Genomic DNA, 19,449 nt, shown 5'->3' on the forward strand with positions numbered 1-19,449 from the left:
TTTGGAACGGTTGGGTGGAGCCCCGTTCAAACAGGAGTCTAATCGGCTAGTTCTATTTGGATTTATGGGATTGCCAGTTGGAACCCCGTTTCAATGGGAGTCCAACCGGTTGGTTCTGCCTGGCCACCTAAAAGTCTCGATCCCTTGCACTTTCGTGGGGGGGGGGGGGGGGGGGTGCACCCAAGCTCCTTTGTTTGTCTTGCCCGGGGCCGTGTTACATCAATCCCCCCATCTTGGAAAGAACTCGTCCTTGAGTTGGAGTAAAAAAAAAGCATCGTTTGATGGTTGATATAAGAACACATCCTCCGTCTAGAACATTCGTGATTGATGTCACTTGTTTGCAGCTCCTGAATATTTGGCCTTAAGCCTTCGAAAATGTTGTCGGAACTCCACCATTAAAAGGACTGAATTCAGAACTGCCTTTGCGGATGATGACATCATCTGCTCTTACATTGGTGTTAAAACAAATTTCTGACCATCTTTGAGAAAGATGTAGACGTTTTCCTAACCCTTATACTAAACATGGATATCAAATTGACATGGTCTTCCCAATATCAAAAAATGGCAGACATCCATGGCAACCACATCACAAACGACTGTATCCGGCCATATAAGTTTCCCCAATTAAAAATGGAATTCGAAAGATGACAATTACCTTTATTTCAATGCCTCATTTGATCCATCCAATTTTGTATGGTGATGGGTGTTTCTACGTTTTCTGCCCTGACTTTGCAACCATCATCTTGGAAATTAACAATATTTTCGCTGCTGCCGCCATCTATGATGACATCACAGACCTTATCATTGACAATGTATCGGGTACGAAAGATGTTGAGTCATTATGATTGCTTTCCTCTTTTGAGTTTTGGCAGCATTTTTCAAACCATTAGCGATCGAGAGAGCAGCTTGCCTTTGTCTAACCCGATGCCTTCGTCTTTGTCATAGGTGAGAAGGTTGTCTTCCGCGATACCACTCACTCCTCCATCTTTACCCCTTTCGAAGTCGGTATCAATTAGGTACACTATTTTCCTCCTAGGAAATTGATGATATCAATGTTCAGGTTGTTTGAACTTGAAACACTTGTCCTGACAGCGTCATGTGTAGGAATTGTTGGTTTTACGAGCTACAACGATGGGCTTTGGTGTACCGCCATTACTGCTTGCTTCCCTCCAACCGAGGCTGAGAATTGCACTTGTGTTGCTGGCTTGTCCACCGGTTGTTTACCTCAATCCAGTGTTGATCGTGTTGGATCATTTGAATGTCGTTCAGTTGCCGGCGCTTTAGCCATTTCCAGTTGCATCTCTGCATGGGGTGTTAGGCTAACAGCTTCCGTTAAAGCAAACACGGGGTGCATAGACGTACACCTGCTGTGCTTCTGTCTCCATTAGATCGATCGTTATGGACAAATAGGCGATAAAATTCATCTATGTAGGCTTAAACCAATGTGATACCTTGCCTACAATCTTGGTTTTACTGAAATAGCCACTGCTCAAAGTCCAGCGGCAAGAACCGCATCCTGAGAAGCCGCTTCATCTTTAGCCACGAAGTCACATGCCCCTTTCCTTACTGAGCACGTGAAATTTGTAGTTGTTCCCACCAAGCGAAAGCTCTTCCTTTGAACTTGTACGCCACCAATTTCACTTTGTGGTCTTTGGATATACACATGTAATCGAAAAGCTTCTCAACCTTTGTCACCCAACCAAGAAAATCTTCTATGTGAAGATGACCTTTGAATGATGGGAGATCGATTTTCATTCGGCGCACAGTCGTTGGGCCCTTTGCCAACATAGATGTGGCACCCTGCTTGACCTCTGAAGCTCTCTTATAGCCAGCACCTCTATAAAAATTTCCTCCAAACTTGGGGCTGCCGTGCTCAAGAACCCTATATCCTGTGCTGCTACGCTCGACGCCGTCACTTCAGCTGGCACCCTTTTGTGCCAATCTATCATTCTTTTTGAATACCACTTTAGTGAAGTCTTCGTCATCGTTGAGATTTTCTTCATAAACCAATGGTCGATTGTTTGAGGCAGGACAATGGTAATGGACAGGTCGTATTGGGATCCCATTATCATCACAGACGTCAATCATTCCCTTGATTCTAAACAAATTAATACTGCAGGTTTGGAGTACCGTAACTTTTATTATAATTCTTTTATGAACTGACATGATAGTTCATAATTGTTAAAATAATTAAGAGTGTATAATTTACAAGTCGGTCACTAATTAATTAAATTGATGAGTAAAATTTTTTTTGCTTAATCGATCATATTACTAGTTTTGGATTGTTATGTCAGTTTGTAAGAAAAAATTATAATAAAAGCTCTAGTACCCTAGCACTCTAAAAATTAACAATGCAAATAAATTTAGATAGTTAGGAAAAATGCTTGTGTACTACAGTTTTTACTATAATTTATTTCCAACACTACAAAAAAAAGGACAATTATGGAGGTTTTTTTCTAGACGGTTTCTAAAACCGTTTAGAATTAAAATTTTATAGACGGTTTTTAAACAACCGTCTGTAAATAAATAAATATGGACGGTTTGAATAAACCGTCTGTAAATTTATAGACGGTTTGGAAAAAACCATCTGGAAATTTAAATTTCCTGACGATTTTTTTCAAATCGTCTGGAATTATTGATATTAATGATATTTTAAAAAAAAATGATGACAAAAATCGCATGAATTAAATATATATATATATATATATATATATATATATTATTATTATTATTAATTATGGACGGTTTGAGAAAAACCGTCCGGAAATGTAAATTTCCATATGGTTTTTTCCAAACCGCCTGTAAATTTATAGATGGTTTTTTTTCAAACCGTCTGGAAATTCAGAAGGTAGTCAAATGAAGCGGATCGACACCCTCAGCCGTAGATTGAAACATTATCAACGGCTTAAACACGTCTAAACGAAAATGACGCGGATTGATAAGAAAATGAGTAAAATATGAACCCCAGGCGCCCCTTGATCTGAACCCCACATCGCACATTCACACGCAAAGAAGGCGTACAGCCCACCACAGCTCCTCGATCTGAACCCCAGCCGGTCGAACGACAACCCCTCAATCTGAACCCTAGCCGGCCGAAAGACAGCCCTCATGACGACTGGATCTTGACGGAACGCCGAGATCGGGATGACAGAAGAGAGTGCGGGAGATGGAGTGCCGGATCTGTCAAACCCACGCCGGTGTGCGTGGGTTTTCTATCATGACATTTTCGGCCGGATTTGGCGAGGCCATCTGGGTTTCCGGCCGGATCCGGCCGAAACCCACGCTCAGTATCTCTCTGGCCGGATACAAAGAGAGATCCGGCCGGAATACCACGTATTCCGGCCCCTTCTCTCTTCCTCTCTCTTTCTCTGTTGCCGGCCGGTGTGCGTGGGTGACGGATCTCTCTTCCTCTCTCTCTTTCTCCGTCGCCGTCCGAATCTCTCTTCCTCTCTCATTCTCTGTCGCCGGCCGGCATATATATGAAACATTCAGACCATATTAATATCAAAAAACTAATTAATATAAAATAATAAACGGAAAAAAAAAAAAAAAAAAAAAAAGTTTGGGCGGTTTGAACTAAACCGTCTGGAATTACAGACGATTTTGCCCAAACGATCCAGAAATTCATTTAGCGACATTATATACAAGACGGTTTTAAACCGTCTGGAATTGATTCCAGACGATTTTTTTGCATTTCTGGACAGTTTAAACCGTCCAGAATTTGCTTTTTTTTTTTTTTTTTTTTGTAGTGCAAACTGACATGACAAACCATAATTGATGAAGTGATTATAAGTGTATGGTTGACAAGTTAGCTACTAAGCAATTTTTTCTTAATCATTTTACCAGTAATGAATTTTTCATGTCAGTTTATATGAAAACTTGTAGTAATTATGAGCTAGCTATAGTATCCCTAGCTAGCAGCTTATAGGAGGTGCTGGCTTGAAAACAATGGGTACCCACTATCTTTGACCTAAATTAGATGTTAGTGATCCCATTAAAAACATTTGTGACCCTTAATTAATAATTACAATGACAACATGCAAGTGCTACTAACTACTACCACCCGACCCTAGCTAAAGAGAATGCCACCAACATTTCAAGCAGCAGTCTACATTCAAAAATTAATACGAATGTCCCAGCATTGTAAGCAAATTCCATAAACTAATGGCCATGAATGAAAGCCCCATCAACATGCACATGGTCTTGTTCCCTACCTCACTTGGGCTACGGATTTTAATACCTTCCTCACCTAAAAACAATAATAACTTGGAATAAATTAATGAATGAAAAAGGAAAAATAAGTGATATCAAGAATCTTCTGGGGAAAAAAAGAGTGGCATTAATATTAAAATTGAAGGAATAAAACACACAACAACTATGACAGCAGGACAGCAACAAACAATGTCTAAATAGGTGATTATTAAACAAGCCATTAGCAATAAACAAGGCAGACAATCGAGCTAAGTTTATTGCTTCTTGTCTATTACAAATGTCCAGATTCTAATTTTGATATCTATATACGATTAAATAACATACAGACACAATCAAAGAACACCCTGAAGCTTTTAATCCTCATGGATGGAGAGAAGCAGGCCAAGCTAAAATAATTAAGCGTAGTTCAGCTTCGGTTCTTAAGCTTGCACTTCTCCATGGCTCTTGGGGCTGAAAGTTAAACCAAACTTTCATTATTAGTACTTATAGTCTTATAGATAAATTGAGATCTATAAAAACTTTAACTAGAATTTGGAGAGTACTTTCATAATCTTTTAATTATGAGAACTTAATTATAGTCTTATTGACTAATTATTAATGCATTTTCGAAGGTACATACCAAGTCCAATAGCTTCTGATCCTTTCATTATGCGAAGGCGCTTGCATGAATCAACAAACATCCTGTATGAAATCACACAAAGTGTTAATTTTCACTTGAATTTGTTACTATTCTAATGATTCTGAAACAATAATTTGTTATATATTTTATAGTGCCAACCAAAACATTGTTTTTGAACATGGTTATTTGATTATCTTCGTGATTTAGGGTTTTTATTTTATTTTATTTTTTTTACAGGGATGATCAAGTACTTACTCCCATGGAACATCTCCAACGAGCATCCAGTCACCATCCTTATCTTCATAGGTTGGCACATACTCGGAACTGTTCAGAAGATCCATCAACTTACTCTCGTTCATGAAGTCAATCATTCCTTGGGCCCCATAATTGCCTTCAATCAACAACCATTAAAAATAATATAATTAACTTATATAATGATATTATAACACAGCAATAAAGTGATTAAAAAAAGAAAAAACTATATTGGTTGTAATATGAAATTAATCATTATAAGTTCCTCTTGCACTGACATATATAATTTCTGTTCAAGATCTACACATGTACAAGGTGGAAATACTACAACAAAATTGAACTTTTAACTTACGAGCTATATATTTAGTTATAACATAATATTTGCAATTCTATGTGTTCTTTTTTTTTTTTTTTTTCTATATATAAAAGATAAAAACTTAAAAATAAGACCTATCATGCATGAATATGATCTAGCTAGCTTGTTACTCTCTTCTAAATTGCATGCCAAAGACGGTGTCTCAAACAATATTAATGTTAATAGCTTTCAACATCTTTTTCTTTCTTTATAGCCTATTAAATATATATCGCTATAATTTTCTTCTCAATATTTGTCGTTAATTTACACACACACACACATATGCAACTATTATAGACTTGCTTACCCATGGTGAAGGAACTGAACATCTTGGCCAAGGCATCAGATAGTTGTTGGTAGCTCTCGTACATTTTCAAGTCCACTTTACGAAGATATGGCGCACCGTCCATGCAAACCTTAACGAAGGCTGCAGTAGTACTGCTCGTTGCCTTCTCTCCCTCCTCACTTGTGTTCTTCTGAGCCATGATATTCTTCCGGTATGATCGCACAGGTGGCCAACCCACAACTTGCGCCCTGAAATCCGTCTCGCCCATGTTATATAATATTCTACCTCCATCTTTAACAAAACTAAAAAATCATACCCTAATAATAACCAGATCTTTTGCTACTACTAACCAAAAAAAAAGAGTCCAAATTGTAGACCATAAAATAACAAGCATATTTATTCAATGCAAACAGTATAATTAATGGTGACGTGCGCTAAAAATTTCTAAAATGAAAAGGGTCTTATATATCCTCTAATACTACTAACATTAATAATTAATCCCAGTTTCCTTATAACTGGATTTAAAAAAACAAAAAAAAAAAAAATTGAAAAATCTTAGGATTGACTCACTTGGCTGGTGGTTTGGCCGGATCCTTGGTGCAAGGAAGGAGGTTCTTTTCCTTTGAAGCATTCTTGATGTTATCTTCCTTAGACTGAAAATTAAGTTTCAGATCAACAGTCTCGGAGAACCCTCTCTTTCCGGTAGCTTTCGGAGTCTCAGGCTCACTTCCAGTACCGCCACCAGGCAATCCGAGACAAAGCTCAGTCTCCTTGAAGTTCAAATCACGCTGATCGGTGCCCAGCATGTTGGTTATTTTCCGGCTAACTTCCATGGGAAATACGGCTCTAGATGGCCAAGATTAATGCTTGATGATCAGAAACTTTCAATGTTTTGCGCTTCTATATCGATCTGGTTTTGTTAGTGAGAGTTGCTTTCCTTGCTTCTTCTTCTCGTGTCCTCTTCTTCTTCTATTATTATGTTGCTTAGCTAGAGAGAGACCCCCCCCTCAATAATATAACAGCGTAGAAGTTTGTGCGTGTGGCTGCATGTGTACGTCATGTCGAGCTTCTGGCATATGGTGTGTTGACACGTGGGGATACTAGAGACGTTGATCTGGGAGAGTTAACTTTTTAATGATATATGATTTTGCCGACGGGAATGGATTTGGATGTAGTGGCTGTGGATCACCTCCAACTGTGCCCTAATACAGTTCCTCAGTCAACTGTCACATGCATGGCTCTGGGACATGTAAAATGAAATGGTAATAAGTATTGTCTGGCTAGTTTGATATCAAACTTGCCTGTTGGGGAAAAGTTTGAGAGCACTTCTTTTTGCCCGAAATGTGGGAGAAGCTAACCATATTTTATACGTCATAATAGTTGCAGCTTAATTACCACGAAATCAAGCCAGTTTTGTGAGATCATGTGCTATGATCATGACTTGCATTGGCTTTAGAACTTATTTATGTGATAATATTTAGAGATCCTAAACCTTAAATGATAATCGAGAAATGACTGTTGTATAACTCTTTTATAACTCTAACAACATTTTTTCAAACTAAATATTAGATTTGTTTTTCTCCATGTGAGTCCTAAATATTCAATGATTGATCTTAAAAAATAATTGTTAGACTTGTACAAGAATTGCATGAAAGTTATAAACGTATCATATTTCAATGATAATATAACAGTTTGGAATCCCATGCATCTCAGTACCTCACTTGCACTGAAATTGAGTATTTCTGAGGTTGTTCCATATGATTCTCCAGCGTCTTCTCGTCTTCTTCTTTTTGGTGGTGGAGTACACTTCTACCAGAGTAGTCTAAGTGCACAAAAGAGATGAATTTTTATTGCCTGACAATTCACTCAACATTGAAAATTTTTGATGTGTCAACTAATCCAATTTTATGATACTCTAAGATACCATTGTCTAAATAATTGCTTCGAGACATAAATGGACTGTTTGAGCTTGCACACTTTGCGCTCTTGTCCATCTGCCATGAAGCCAATTAGTTGATCAATACATATAGATCATATCTTCTCATCTAGTTCTCCTTTAAGAAAAGTTATCTTAACATCCATTTGGTACAATTCCAAATCCATATAAGCAACAATTAATGGTCAGAATCAAACGAATTGAGGCAAACTTTACTACCAATGGGGGGCTATATATAGCCTCACCCCCATTGATGGGGAGGCCAGGAAGAGAACTCAATCCACAGGCTAAGGGTTACGCCTGGCTTGTCAGATGTAAATAGCTAACAAGCATAATCAATCAAGGCAGGGCAGAGCTACATTGGGGCTTCATGTTATATATTCTTAAAAAAAAAAAAAAAAAATTTAAAATTTTACTTCTAAATTTTCTATCTTTTTTTTGAGTTTTGCTTCCCGTCAAATCCTAAATGCTAGCTTCGCTAGCTCCTGAAGCCAGGCGTTATGCCTGGCTTGACGAGGTAATTTTTAAACACTTGGAGGGGCATGCCCACTAGCTGTAGGCGCCCTCCAATTAACATATTTTTAGATACAAAAAAAAAAAAAAAAAAAAAAAAAAAAAAAAAAAAAGTACGTACGTACTATATAAATATGTAAATTTCACCTTTAAGCTAATACAAGATAATTCATATTCATATATATAGTGCCGGAAGGAGAAGAGCTTCTATATCAAGTCCAATTTGGTGACTCCGTGATTGTATCCGCTCATTCAAGGCGTGGCTCAGATTAATCAATTAATCAATATTGGTAATTAACTTGAGGTTAATTTGCCATCTCCTGCTAGCTTTTCTCTGATCATATATATTTTCATGTCTCTCACACATGCCATCCCAGAGCGGCAACCCTTTGTCTATAGCCTGTTCAGTAGGGTTTCAAGTGGGAAAAATTTATGCCAAAAAGATAAAATATTGCTCCAAATCTCGTTGAATCTTTGAACATGGCTGCAGCAACTAGCAAGGCCTAGTATACGTGAGCAATGCTGTAGCTCACGAATCCCAAATGTTCTATTTTACTGTGTCTCGGTGTCTGCAAAAAGATCGAGAGTGAGCATCATTCTCCCATCAGTTTCAAAAGTCCTTTTTTAAAACATTAAACTCTTTATCTTCTCCAAAGAGGTACCACACACACATTAATTTAGCAAATCGCATAAACGAATTTTGTGCAGCACCATGTTCCTTTCGCCGCCTCCTTCCTTTTCCTTCAATTTATTGGGGAAGTTGGGTGTTGGGAGGAGGCCAGGGCATATAGTATCAAGGACGACTATATTTATTATTCTGGCTCTGAAAAATATTATTTATACAACATAGTTTATGGTAAGATTCTTCTACTTAGGAACCTTCCATTTATGCATATAAGCACATGGATGAATAATTTGTATCAATTTATATATTTCTAAATAATTAAGCCTATTATATAACGATTAATGTCATTATGAAATTAACAAATTTATGGTTGGATTGAGTTGAATTGTTGAAAATTCAAATCCTGGAAAAATATTATAGCTAGGAACTATTTTGTTTAAAATAATAATTTCCTCACCGGAAAATATTGTCCTAACATGCAACTGAATACTACTGTGGCTCATCACTCGATCTGCCGGGTTAATTAGAAGCAATTGATGTCGAGTAGTGTTATATAAGTGTTTATTCTCAAGAATTGTTTTTTCTTGTAATGAGAGTAAAAATCACTATTACAAATAAATGTATATGTAAAATCAATGATGATTTTTACTGTCACATTATCGAGCGACTAAAAACACTTAAAAATTAGTACTTTCAAAAGTATGAGTAACATTACTTATTTAATGTTATAATAGTTTTTTTTAAGATAAACATGTAGTGTTATTAGCTATCCCCTGCAGGACACATAGACATCAAGCAGTGGCAGTACTTTTAGGGCATGGATCAGACTAAAAGACAGGTCACATCCCAAGAGAAGGAAACATCCCTAACCCTAGCTGTGCCCTTGCCCTGTCAACGTCCCCCCAACCCCATTGTGGGTTGTTTCTTTCTAACCTAGCTACCTCTCTATATATGATAATTATCCCATGGTCCGAGTACCTCCTCCAGTCCCAACCACATATTCTTATTACAACAGTGACCAAAGGATATATACCCTTCAAGAAAAGAACATACCCTTCTCATCTTTCAAACTTGGAGGAGTCAAAATCATATAAGAATACAAGAACCATTCTTGATCCGCTTTGAAATTGCCCAACATCTGTAATCTAGTGAAGAATGTGACTCCCCCCTTGCCATAACTTTTACAATGCAGTGATCACTTCACTTCAAAGGATTTTTAGGTGTGGTCCTAATGCATGCTCTAGCTACTAAGATATAGATAGGGTCAAAATATCACGTCAATCCAGGTGGTCCTTTGGACATTTTTTGATCGATCACCCTACATTTCATGGTAATAACACAACTCCATGTTAGAGATGGTAATTCGTGTTCATATATCGGGTTCAAGTCGTGTTAAGGTATGTGTATAATATAATATATATCAACTCTAACTCAACTCATTTAATTAAACAGGTCAAACTAATAGTTTTATCTAATGTATGCGTACTTAAGTAATTTGGGATTACGTTAAACCCTCTTTTTTTTTATTTGGATTTTTAGTAGCGGTTATGGCCACTATTAAAACACATGAGAAATGCTAGAAACCACACCCCCATCTCACAGTTGGGTTGACCCGGCATTGTTCACCAACTTTTAGATCAGCCATTGTAAAAAAGAAGAAGCAAGAGTTGATACATACTTCTATATCAGCCCAATAAAATTGAAGTGTGCATGGTTTCTAGCGCTATTCAAAGTGCACAAATTGTATTCTTCTAGCTAGTGTCACTCAACGCCTAGTGGATGTGACACATTAAAATACGTCCCTTTCTTCTTCCTTTTGTTTTTACCCTACAAGTTTCAAATATAGGTAGACAGTATAAATGCGATGAGTAGGTATTTTGGCGATACTCTCAATCTCAATTTTCATGTGCTTACAATAGTTAATTTGTCTTCTGTTCTTGCTCTGTGATCTCAATGGGGTAGATCCAGATTTGATCCTATTTGAGACTTTTTGCAAAGGAGACATATCAATAACATTGACGCATTAGTTAATTTACAATGATCATCACTAATATCTAGTTTATTATGCTGGTCCTACCAAAGAAATATATGAGAATCTCCCCACAATAATAATATTCCAATTGTTGGTAGAACTTGGGACATTGGATACCATGGTGGGGGCTGACCAGGGCACTCTTTGCTTGGGATGTCTAGTTAAAAATATAGCTGACCATAGGAGAGATGCCTCTTGCTCCAAATACCATTAATTCTTCAAATTTACGCGGTTTTGTATTAATCTTAATTATATTAATTAATATAATCAACCAATTCTGTTCTCTGAGCTGAAGTCATCCATGATGAAGTTTCAAATATATATATATATATATATAATGTGGGGGCAGATTATAGAAATATTATAAGATTGAGGAACTACATATGTTTATAACTGAACTCGAAGAGGATACCAAATCTTTTAGCGGCCTAGTGGGTGGGAATTAAAAGAATCACCATCCATGCTTTTTAGAAAGATATATATATAAGATTAGACGAATCAAATTACAAGTCCAAAAAATTTCTTTTTTCTATATATCCCCGGCCGATGGTATCAAGTTAGGTGGACAATAATCATGGGGAAGGCCACCCGGGGGACCATTTCGTACACAAAAGTAAGTGGTGCAAAAGAAAGAAAATTGAGAGACATGGCGATGGGAGAAGGAAGAAATTGAAACAAGATGGGGACTTTAGAAAAGTATACGTCAAATTGGTCAATGGTTCACTAATTTTTTTCATGTTCATGCATAGGATCTCATGATCTATCGTGTATTGTTCATTATTCGGGAAAATGTAAAATCGGTCCATATGATTTCATTGATTTACAAATAACTCCGTCCAAAACAATGAAACTTTTTATATTAATTACAGTGATGATCAGCTATTTGTAAATCAATAAAAACCTAGCTAGAGATTGATTTTCTATCGGTTGGTTGCCACCCTAAAAAGAAAAAAAGGAAAGTGAAAACAGGCTTGATGTGAAATTGTCATCCATGACATCTTGTTTTTCCCAGGAAAGAAAAGAATCTTCTTGATTTGGTTACTTTAGATGATTGTCACAAATAATTATGATATTATATACCTTTGAATTCATAGTTGATCGACATATATATCAGTACATACAATTTTGTCTTTTGATTTCTTCTCTCTCTATATATGGTCAGACAAGTCGATCTAAGACTATCCTTACTCTCTTTATAGGAGTCCGTTGGCCAAATTTGACGGTGCAATAAACTACATCAAAATCGATACGTTTACAATTCATGTACAATTGATCTAACAATTTTTTTTAAAAAAATATCAACCATTGAATATTTAGAATTCACATGAGTTGTAAACGTATTTTTTTATATATATATATATATGAGACAAACTATACGTTTGAAGTTGTATAACTTATCATTGGATTTGTTTTCTACATATTGTACGTTCTTAAAAAAAGTTGTTGAAATTGTACAATAGTTACAAACGAATCATTCATATATATATATATATATATATATATATATATATATATATATATATATATATATATATATATATATATATATATATATATATATATGAGATATGATACATTTACAACTTCTATACAACTCTTGCATAGCTCCAATAAATTTTTTTTTTTTTAAAATCAACCATTAGATAACCACACAGGGCAATGCTACGGAGCAGCAAAATTTCCAGAATTCATCCGGAAATTTTGCTTCGTCATGGCATTTGTGTAATTACTTATAATTACAAAAATGCCATGGGTAAGCAAAATTTCCGGATGAATTCCGGAAATTTTGCTTCACCCAAGCATTACCCGATAACCATATATATGAAAACAGATCCAATAGTTAGTTTGAAAAAAAGTTGTCGGAGTTATACAAAAATTGTGTCAAGAGTTATGCAATAATCATTTTCCATATATATATATATAATTAAAAGGTCCTTATCCGCTAACCGAAATTGGGATCATCTAGCACCGAACTGAAGATTTTAAGGCTAGCTGTTCTTCGATTTGTTTGTTAAGAAAAGACGTCTTTCTCTTCTTTCTTTTCTTTCATTTTATTTTATTATTAATTTTATTTTATTTTTGGCATAATTCCTTTTTGTTCTTTCGACAATTAATTTGGAAGAAAAAACTATTTCAGGCTTTTTGACAGCAAGTCCTGCGCGCGTTTGGTCCAAGCCGGGAAGGAGTTTTCCAAGCTCATATGTTTCTCTAAGGCTCCAACAGCCCATTTTGGTCCAAATCCAATTCACTGGTTCATTGTAGGGCTTTCCAAAATCCAACTAATTTTAACTCTGAAGGCCTTACAAGACCATAAGACAAAAAAAGAAAAGAGAAATAAAAAAATGTCAACTTTTTTTTTTTACGAGTAATATTATTCAGTAGACTATTATTATTTAATTCTCATATAATCGGAATGATATGGCAGTGAAAATCAGCCATTAATTTTTTCTTTTTAAGTGTTGATTCAAATGCTGATCTTCACGGCCACATCATCAAGTTGTGTGATAGTAGTATAATAATTTATTAAATATCATTACTCTTTTCTTATATAATATTTTTTGTAAAATAATACTATTTAGTAAATTACTATACGACTATTACACAATTGAAATATCGTTTGAACTTGATGGGCTTCTTTGTCATAATAGGAACTAGTAAGAAGTCTCTTTTGTTATGCCTGGATTTGGATTTGAAAATTCTTGTTCTTACAAGTTTCGTGGACTCAAAGGCTTAACATAATTACAAGAACATGCCTTTTTAACATGGATGCTAATCGGAAAGCAAAATCTTTCTTCTTCTTCTTCTTTTTTTTTTTTTTTTTTTTTTGTCAAATTCTAACATTTTTTTTTTTTTTTTTATAAGAAAAATGATAGGAATATGCTACCAATTATGATTACTCTACTTAAATGAAACCATAATTATACCTATCTATTGAGAATTAATGATAAGAGAAAATTAGACAGTAAAAAATTGTAAGCGCTCTCTCATGTCTAATTGAACCAAAGCTGACTCAACCCTATCAAGCCATCATAAAATACTAATTAGGCTCGATGAAGATTTCCATTACGAAAATTCGAATCTACACCGTCCAACCACTTTGAGTTTCATGGGTACCACTCAAACGCTATAGTGAATTCTACCATTTGCTTGCAACTCACATTGAGTGCAAGTCACATTGACGTGGACAAGACAGCTGGGTCCCATGATCATTGATGGTGTTCCATCTTCGCAGGTTCCTCCGGGGCCCACCGCACATCAACTGCTATGCCCACGAATGGTCCTCGGTTGATAGACGTGGCCAATGGCTTTAACAAATGGGTCTTTGAAACAGCACACGGCCACTGCTCCGGGACAACGTAGGATGGAGCCCAAGTGGACCTCTCGTGCGTCTCGGGGAGTTGGGACCCACAAACACATTAAAACCTCCTGTCTGAAACGTCGTTTTCACGCGCTTCCATCACACGCTTTCTCTGGTCCACTACAGGTTGGAGGAGGATCCGAACCACATCCCGGTTTGACCAAATTCGATCAGATACTGCTTTTGATTTTTCATTCCCCAATTCCAACTCAAATACTCTATATTGAGTCGATGGCAAATTAAACCATGGGCTATATATTTTGCAGAAGATGATCTTTGTAATTTTTTTAAGGCAAGTTAATTTTGTTGTTGGAATGATTATTCTTTTAACTATAGCACTAGGAGTGGTTGCATCGCCTTCGAAAACTCTCAGGAGTCCACCTCGAGAAGCTCCAACATGGTATGACCATCCTCGTATTATGTAAGATGGCCAGCCGCTCCTTGCCACTTTTATATGTATAAAATTTATTTAATTTTTTTTTATTTAAAAAAATAATTGTGATTTTTATTTAAAAAAATAATTGTGATTTTTTTTTAAAAAAAAAAAATACAGTTTATCGCTTCACAAATAACTAGTATTCTATTTAGAAGACTATTTCAAATAAAGGTGTACAATCAAACAAATGAATGATATAAAAATAATCATTTCATTCCAAATGAATTATGGAAAGTATATATATATAACTTGAAGACTTTGTTTTTTTTCTTTTCTTGTTTTCAATATTGGAGAGGGCACTTTTGAGTTTTGACAGAAAGATTACCCCCCCCAGCCAGGGGCGTAGCTAGGTGAGGCTTGAGGTGCTAGGTCAGGCTTGGGTGTGCATGACCTCCCAAACTTTTCTCTAAAATAAAAAATAAAAAAATTAGTTTTATCCTTAATTTTTTTTTTTAATTTATTTAGTTTTAACCCCTTTAATTTTTATTTTTTTAATTTCACTCTCTCCGGCTTTGCCCTACGGCCTCGGCCCTTCAAACCCCATATGATCAAAAGTGATCATTTAATTTAATGACAGTATATCATACACCAACATTATTAATTAAGACATTTCTCTACCACAAGACGAGGCTGGTAGATGGTAGGTTTCTTTCGAAACATGTGATTTTGGTCCAATATATAATTGCAAGATATTTGCGGAAGTGGTCCTGGCCAGATATGATACAGAAAATGGGGGATCGAGCTGCTCACTAGCTAGCTAGCTAGAGGATACTACTCACTGCATGATTTGATTGTTCTTTGCCAGTATGATACAGAAAAATGGAGCCTAATGAGAGGACAGGATACCCACAGATTTAATGACACCCTAAAAAATTCTGCCTCAAAGGGTCCACTTCTACTCCAAGCTAAGTTGATGGCATTTGTCATCTTGTCTTTTAGGCCAATCCCACCGCCAACGCATCTTGACCATCCCACTGAGTCCACATGCATGCAGTCTTCCATATGGGCGGTTGAGCTTGTCCCACCATTCACCATTGTTGCCTAAAAGGTGGTGCTATTGCTACCGACAGCCTAGCTTGCCTTTCTGCATAATTCATGCATTGCGTTGAATAACAAAGCCCCATATCCACAACTACTCTTTCACCTTCTTTATTAATATCCTATAAAATACAACCTTTCGTTCCCACTTCCCACATCTCCCGGATTAGACATTTCCTTCATCTTCTTCTAAGAACTTGGGCAACGTCCCTCAAAAGAAAATCACAAACACTTGCCTACACCTTCACTTCCTTCTAATATTGCATCGATCACGTCCAATTGAAGAACTTTGTCAAAATTTTGGTTAATTAATTAGCTTATCTTTTGGTCGAAGATTATATATAGGGAAAATGGAAAGCAGGGTGGCATATGAGAATGAGCTCAACCTCAAGGCAACCGAGCTCAGATTGAGGTTGCCGGGGACAGATGATCGTGAAGAAGCAGCAATTTTTGGTGCTCGAAACAACAAGCGGCAGTTGCCTGACACAAGCAAGGAATGCGGATCAAAGGGTACTTCTGATGAACAACATGCTGACCATGAAACTGCCCCTCCAGCCAAGTAAGTTCGTGTAAATTCTCTTATGAGTAATACTTCTGTCATATAATTCAATTTCGTTCATGTAAACATCAACTCATACACTGGTGGCCTCTTGTTTGGCATAAATATGCTATTTCAAAACAAGCTTTTATTCTTTGGTTAGCAATGCATAATAGACTTACCACTGGTGACCGTATGTTGACATGGGGTTTTAAAGGTAATACTCTTTGTGTTTTCTGCCGTGGAAGTATTGAGAGCAGAGACCATTTATTCTTCTCATGTGGCTTTAGCTCCAGAATCTGGAAGAGTTGCATGCAAAGGTGTAATATTTTGAATTCCCCTACTAGTTGGGATGATATGATTTCATTAGGTTGTACTGATTGGAAGGAGAAAACCTTGTTTGGGACTATTTGTCGCCTAATCCTCAGCTCTACGGTTTATAGTATATGGAGGGAGAGAAATGAGATAAAGTTTGGGGGCAGCCTAAAACTGAAGAGCAAATTTTGAAGATTATTTTTTGGGAGATTCGATATCGAGTTTCTGGGAAAGGTAAGTTTCAGAAAAATATGGAGAACATTTGGCTTTGCCAAAGCTGGAATGTTGATGTTCATGCTCTAGTTTAGTTCTTCTTTGTTGATGGTGTGTTTAGTTTTGGGTGGTTTGAGTGTTTTGGGTGTTTTTTCAGAGATCTTCTGTGTCTGTAATGTGATTCTGGGTGGTTTTGGTTGTACAGACTCGTTCTTTTGTCTATTATAGATTTTCTTATTCATCAAAAAAAACATCAACTCATACATATTTGACATGACAGGACACAAATAGTTGGGTGGCCGCCTGTCAGATCCTACAGGAAAAACAACTTGCAGCCAAAGAAGACTGAGGCTGATCAGGCTGCTGGTATTTACGTGAAAGTAAGCATGGATGGAGCCCCTTACCTCAGAAAGATTGACCTGAAGATTTACAAAGGCTATCCAGAACTCCTAAAGGCTTTGGAGAACATATTCAAATTCACCATAGGTAAGAACATCGGTTGTTGTTGCTTTTGTTGTCGAATTGTTTTGATGTTATTAATTCTTGTGAAATAGGCCGGTGGTGTTTATGAGGGTGAAACTGACCATGGTTTTACCTTTTGCAGGTGAGTATTCAGAGAGGGATGGCTACAAGGGGTCCGAATATGCACCAACTTACGAAGACAAAGATGGTGACTGGATGCTGGTTGGAGATGTTCCGTGGGAGTAAGTTCTCTCCCTCTCCCTCTCTAGGTCTCTCTGTCTGCACTTCTGGTTCTATATCTCAATGTTTACGAATTTACCTACTCTTGTTGCAGTATGTTCATGTCATCCTGCAAAAGGCTGAGAATCATGAAAGGATCGATCAGAAGCTAGAGGCTTGGGAGGTGGCGTTTGAGACAGCAACCCAAAAAACTTGCACAAGCAGAGGTTCATCTCGCATTTAGAGCAAATCTCTCAGCTTGGGTTCTCGAAGAAGAAATTTGGATGTGATTTTGGTCTCGTTGCTCACAGTCTGTGGTGCTCGACTGGGAAGCGTAGACAGAAATATATAGCGTTGTTTTAGTTTTTTCCTTAGCATTTGGCAGGAACATCTGTGGTAGTTTGAGCATTTTTTTTTTTTTTTTATTCTAATCTATTACTTCTACTGATTCTATCAAGCCCCAACTGCATTGCACAGAAATATTGATTCGAAAGAAAATGTATAAGCGAAATGATCCCATTTGTTTATTTCAGTTTGGTTTTGTGTTGTTAATATGGGCATAATCATATAAAGCTATATATATACCAAATATGTTTATACAATGTATTTTCCTTCTGATTGAACCTGCAAATGATCTCTGCTATCCATATATATTTTGTTGCTTTTTCCAATAGTAAATTGCGCGCTTGTAAGCTAAAAATAGCATTTATATATGATTCTCACGTGTTCAAAGTGGGAAAACAATGATAATTTGTGCTCATCTGGCTATGGTAGGCCGTTGACTGAGAGGGACACAGCCAAAACGGTGTGAAATTAATCCTCCACAAGAGTCCCCCAGCCAAGAGAAAGTTGTAGGCCTGTACAGCAAACTCGATCTTTAAAGGGCAGTAAATTAAGCTTTCTTACAGCCACCTCAATTAATTTGTCCAGATATAGTCTTAAGAGAGAATCTTTACAATAATCCTTCATTATCAAACGTATAGAATTCCTTTTATTTGCCCCTAGTTCTTGTGGACCTCAATGAAATAAGATCCAAGATTTTTGCTTATAAGAAAGGGCGGTCTATAAATTGGACTAAAACTTTATTCACAACATAAAAATATTAATATAAAACAATTAATAAAATAAAATAAAATTTGCTTAATTAAAATATACACATATTGATTAATAATGATAGTATATTTTCATATAATCTTAGGGGGTGTGAGGGAAGGAGAGAGAGAAGAAGAGGAATTGTGGAGGAAACAAGTGAGAATAGAGGCCTTTGGAGTGAGATTGAGATTCAGTGCAATTTCTATACCCATATTGTTTACAATTTGGGCAAGCAATTGTGAGAGGGCCCACCTACCCAGACAGGTATTCCGAAGACCCTCTCACAATTGCCTGCCAAAGGTGTGGAAAAGCAGTATAAAATGGTTTACGCAGAATTGTAAACAATTTTACACTTTGTAAAGGTCTATTTTCCTTGATCAATTAAAAACATTTTCAGATTGATCAATATTTTATACTGCACCAAATACTCAAGAATAATAAGAAAAATATTTTTCAGAAAATATTTTACGTCGAAACAAACGGAGTCTAAATGGAAGGCAATAACAATTAATTAAGAAAATGGACTTAACTTTAAAATAACAAGTTGGTAAAAATGTAACAATATGTTGTAAAACAGACATGTCCGAGAAAATCATTTCAAAGAGTTAATTACAGAAGGTGAGAGTGATCAGTTCCCTATGAAAAAAACCTGGTGCGTCACTCACTTTAGTCAAATGATCTAACAACGTTTGAACAAATTTGGTAGAGAGAAATTAATTTCCTCAAGGCAACCGTAGGTTGAGGTATGGATTAATTCTTGAATACAAATCACCTTTCCAGTAATCAAGCAAAGAAACAAAAGAGTACGTATAACAAGTTTACAGCTATCCATTATGAACAATTTTTCCTAGCTAGTTAGAATCACAAGAGAGATCTTGCCATTGTAAGGAATAGTTAGATGTGCCATGATTCCTGGGAGTTCCCATAAGGTGATGAGATATCCTTAAC

At 36.4% G+C, this 19,449-nt stretch overlaps 2 protein-coding genes across 2 annotated transcripts; one reads left to right on the forward strand and one right to left on the reverse strand.

The window, feature by feature from the left end:
- Positions 1–4,316: 4,316 nt before the first annotated feature.
- On the reverse strand, positions 4,317–6,724 carry LOC133874579 (auxin-responsive protein IAA14-like). Its single transcript, XM_062312441.1, has 5 exons — positions 6,295–6,724; positions 5,746–5,972; positions 5,087–5,222; positions 4,832–4,893; positions 4,317–4,662 (listed from the first exon to the last, which is right to left on the reverse strand). Exons 1-5 carry the CDS (start codon positions 6,555–6,557, stop codon positions 4,619–4,621), a joined length of 732 nt encoding a protein of 243 aa, XP_062168425.1. The 5' UTR covers positions 6,558–6,724; the 3' UTR covers positions 4,317–4,618.
- Positions 6,725–15,755: 9,031 nt separating this feature from the next.
- LOC133874589 (auxin-induced protein 22D) lies at positions 15,756–17,961 on the forward strand. Its single transcript, XM_062312449.1, is given in 5 exon segments — positions 15,756–16,221; positions 17,009–17,214; positions 17,333–17,432; positions 17,525–17,567; positions 17,569–17,961. Coding segments are annotated over 5 exon segments (594 nt in total). The 5' UTR covers positions 15,756–16,012; the 3' UTR covers positions 17,605–17,961.
- Positions 17,962–19,449: the final 1,488 nt, after the last annotated feature.

The sequence above is a fragment of the Alnus glutinosa genome, chromosome 1, assembly GCF_958979055.1.
Source record: "Alnus glutinosa chromosome 1, dhAlnGlut1.1, whole genome shotgun sequence".
Classification (NCBI taxonomy): Eukaryota; Viridiplantae; Streptophyta; class Magnoliopsida; order Fagales; family Betulaceae; genus Alnus; species Alnus glutinosa.

Coding starts and splice junctions, on each gene's coding strand:
- LOC133874579 (XM_062312441.1), bottom strand. CDS start 6,557: ATGGAAGTTAGCCGGAAAATAACCAACATGCTGGGCACCGATCAGCGT. Junction 5,973..6,294: donor CCGGCCAAACCACCAGCCAA/GTGAGTCAATCC, acceptor GACGGATTTCAG/GGCGCAAGTTGTGGGTTGGC. Junction 4,894..5,086: donor GTTGGAGATGTTCCATGGGA/GTAAGTACTTGA, acceptor GATTTCATACAG/GATGTTTGTTGATTCATGCA.